Source organism: Parasteatoda tepidariorum, unplaced genomic scaffold (genome assembly GCF_043381705.1).
Source record: "Parasteatoda tepidariorum isolate YZ-2023 unplaced genomic scaffold, CAS_Ptep_4.0 HiC_scaffold_5944, whole genome shotgun sequence".
NCBI lineage: Eukaryota > Metazoa > Arthropoda > Arachnida > Araneae > Theridiidae > Parasteatoda > Parasteatoda tepidariorum.
The window spans coordinates 1-4,108 of NW_027261838.1; the positions used below are offsets into that span (position 1 = coordinate 1).

Sequence of the window (4,108 nt, forward strand, 5' to 3'; positions counted from 1 at the left end):
CACAATTAGCAAACAACTAGGTGTATTAGAAGGATTTCTCAAATCCCACAGTCTTAAATAACCAAGTGAATTTCCAGCTACAATTTCTTGATGTCGTAAATGACATATACAAGTAAAGGAACACAAATCAGAACTTTCTGCAAAAGAAATGGACATTAATATTTATAAGTGCTTAATGTATAATTGCATACTTAACATTGCAACGTTTTTGACAACAGAAAAAAAGAAAGTGGCGATTGACAGACAATTGTTTTAATTGCTAATTTAGTTGTTCCATCGCTGGTGGTGACTTAATTTTATTCTATACGAATTTTATACAATTTTTGACATTGAAAATTTAACTAAATTCTTTTTTGTTGTTAGGCAATTGAGTGGTTTTGATAAAAAAAATTTAAGCATTGTTTTTTCAACACTTTATGTTTTAAAAATTGAGAACTTTTTGTTCTGTTTATATATATATATATATATAATTATCAAAACAGCCATTTCAAATTTTGTTTTGCAAGTAAAAGTTAAAGCTATGTTTTAGACAACCCAGTTCACAGGAAGAAAAAAAAAGAGAGTTATCAGAAGCACTTACCGACATTAGGATTTTTTACTGTTTTCACAGCAGTCAAGTTATTCTTCATTTTGGTTGAATCCCATTGCCACAATGTACCATCTATAGATGAGGTATAGAGGAAATCTGGATTAATTGGATGGAACAGCAGTTCTGACACAGCCGCCGTGTGAGCTTCCATGAGTGACATCGGCTTCTTCTCGTGTCTCATATCCCACATGCAAAGTGATCCATCCTCATATCCAGTGGCCAAAATATGAGGCTGAGTTGGATGTGTATTCAAGCAAGTTACAGTTTTCTGTTCCCGAGATCTGGAAGAGAACCACTTATATTTTTAGGGGTGTGACAAATAACAATTTGGCAAAATATTGAAGTTAAATACAGACTGATTAAATAATTTTTTAAAAAAGAAAAACAATTTATCTTTCAGTGTTTGACAGCACCATAAACCAATATTTTTTGAAGTAGGAAATACACATGAAACAAAATTGAAAATAATTATTATTAAAAATACATTATAATTTCAAAAATTAAAATGACAAATTAATTTTTTAAAAATTGAAACTCTGAATAAAGGTAAAAAAAACATAATGTCAAAAGAAATAACATAAAAAACATTTGGAACTAAAATGAAGTATCTTTTTCAATGTCAAAACACAGAGTGCAAGAGAGAAATAAAAAGCAGAAAAAATATCCTTACAAAGATAAAGTATTATCAATGAAGAATGTGTTCCGCAGTTAAATATAAAATAGACTTTTTTCCAATCATAATAGTTTATAAATTTTTGATTCTTATCAAACAATTAAAAAAAATTAACTCAAATAATTAAATTTTGAAAGCAAAAGAATTCAAAATATTTTCTTAAACACTATAGGTAATTTAAATAAAAGTATCTTTGATTTGTCTCCAACAGAAAAAAATGTATAACGAAGCCCTGTATAACAAAATCAGTGTGTAATTCTTTTATATGATTATAAAAATCAATAGTGAAAATCATATTTTAGCGTAATTTGACAAATATTTCATAAATCACAATTTATAAACTGAAAAAAAAAAAGGATTAAAGTCTGACTAAATATTAAAAAGAAAAATTAATTATAATCTTTAGTCAGATACTTATTAACTCGAAATTAGTCATTTTTCACCTTTTATTTTTTGAAAACTACTTACACAATTAGCAAACAACTAGGTGTATTAGAAGGATTTCTCAAATCCCACAGNGCAACGTTTTTGACAACAGAAAATGTAATCAACTACTTTAAGTATTGTTTGACAATGCCATGAAAACAGGATGCATATTACTAGCACAAAAAGCTTTTTATAACTACAACATCAAAGGAATTTAAGCTTATATAAAAATTATAATTTGCTATTGTTTTAATAAAAATTTAGATGAATTTAAAATTTTTTTAAAACTATGTACAGTAGGCAAAATAAAATAATAATAAAAAAAAACTCTCCAACAACTTTTGATCCAATGATTTAATTTTTATGTACTAACATGCGATTTGAATGACTTGAGTATTCAATTTTTATGCTAATTAATTTGTGCAAATGAAGTATTTTAAGTACCAAAATCAACCACAAACACACACTTTTCTGAATAAACATATTTTTTTCGATAGATATGGATTATTTTTGAATTTAAAATGGTGGTAGCTGCAATCTGAAAAAGATTGTACTAATAATTTAGTTAGAGCCCTTAATATTAATATATTTTTTTTTTGTATATTTCATCATATCTCTGGAACTGTTTAGGTCAGGAATGGACAAACTTTTTTGGTCGAGGGCTAAAAATCTAAAAAAAAGTTTGGTGGGCAGTGTAGAAACTTCTAAAATAATAATTTAAAAAAAAAAAAATGATTTACAAGTTTTAAATTAAATATTTAATGAGATGAATGAAATTGCGATTTCATTTTTTAAAAGTTTTTTATATTGAGGTACGAAGTGAGATGTGCTTATTTTATGGAACGAGGCTAAATGCTTGGCTGTTAGTCTACTTCTGAAAGGATTTTTTCTAAGGTTCATAGTTGAAAACACTTGTTCACATATATTAGATAAAGCAAACATAGCATTGATTTTCTGGGCATGAGATATTAAATTTTGGAAACTAGCTTTTGGTAATGACTTGTAAACTTCAAACTTTTACATATTTAGAAACAACTGCTTTAGATGATTGTTAAATTACAACTCAATTAATTCAAGCAGCAAATCCGACCTCAGAAATGGAGTTAGTGCACTTATTTGGTAAATTAAGGCATAAACTCATCTCTGTTATGAATTTAAAAATCATTCCATTATTTGATTTTGAAAAACTCCAAGTGATATTTTTTCCCCCAGTCATACACATGCAATACCAAATAATAAAATTTAAAAATCTAATTCTTAAAACAGATTCTTTAACAAGCTCTTTTACAGAAATGAATTATAATTTAAGTGATATTAATTTTATAAAATATTCCAACTATAATTTAAACAAAGATCACTACCACCGCTTCCATACTCTGTTTGGAGTATTAATCAATGAAAAAGCTGTGGCCAAATAAACAAAGCTTATGGTCACTAACTATATGTATTAGATAACTTTTACTGTACTTTAATTCCATTATCAATTATAAGAAAATTGAGTATCAATAGAGTATCATTAAATCAATCTATAAGCAGGTAAAGTTATCACTCATAGAACCTTAAATTTTAAACTGTATAAAGAGGTTTTATAAATTGTATCATGAATTCAAAATTATAAAACAGTACCAATTTCCTTGATATTTTGTTTGGTATTGATGTTAAAAATGCACAATCTTCCATCTTCTCCGACGCTTGCAAGGTTGTCTCCTTTAACAGATATGCCAGTAGTAGAGGCGGTCCCGCCACCAAATGAATGAGCATTTTCCCAAGTGTGCAGGGTCTCAAGCTGCTATTTAAAAATAAATACATAAAATAAATATTTATGCATAAATACATACATGTTAAAACCCTAGGAATGACAGTTTATATAGATGTGCTTGGTAGAAACCAAGCCATATTACGACTAAAATGTAAAATTAAATCTTTGCTGAATATTTCATGGGTAACATTTTTACAAAACATTAAAATAATCAGACAAAATCAACAGCCAGAATTAATAATAATGAAATTTCTTTCAAGTTTTCATAAATTTTATAAGTAGTTACATAGAGAGAATTGAAAGGAGCTACAGAAATCTAAGTAGTTGGCACCCTTTCAACTCTAAAGAGAAATTTTTGATTTTTTTAAACAAGAAATAAAAACAACTTACATCATCAGATAGCTTAAATGCACAGATGGATCCTCTCGAAGATGATGCAAAGATGAAATCTTCAGAAAAAACCTTAATATTTTTGAAAAATGCACATATTTAAATGATATATAAAATAAATCAATGCATAAAGAAATTTATAAGGAATACATACATTAAAAGAGAATACAAATACATTTTAAACATGTAATTATAACGATTGTTCAAAAGCTCAACTTTGAGCTGTAACATAAGTTCAGAAAAATATTTCCAAAATATAAATAAAGCAATA

The 4,108-nt window shown here is 27.0% G+C and overlaps 1 protein-coding gene across 1 annotated transcript; it reads right to left on the reverse strand.

The window, feature by feature from the left end:
- Positions 1–580: 580 nt before the first annotated feature.
- Positions 581–3,909, reverse strand: LOC107446791 (nucleoporin Nup43; the record flags this gene model as incomplete). The annotated part of the gene is given in 4 exon segments (XM_043057647.1): positions 581–870; positions 1,731–1,813; positions 3,310–3,477; positions 3,838–3,909. Coding segments are annotated over 4 exon segments (613 nt in total), but the record flags the coding sequence as incomplete, so codon positions are not given.
- Positions 3,910–4,108: the final 199 nt, after the last annotated feature.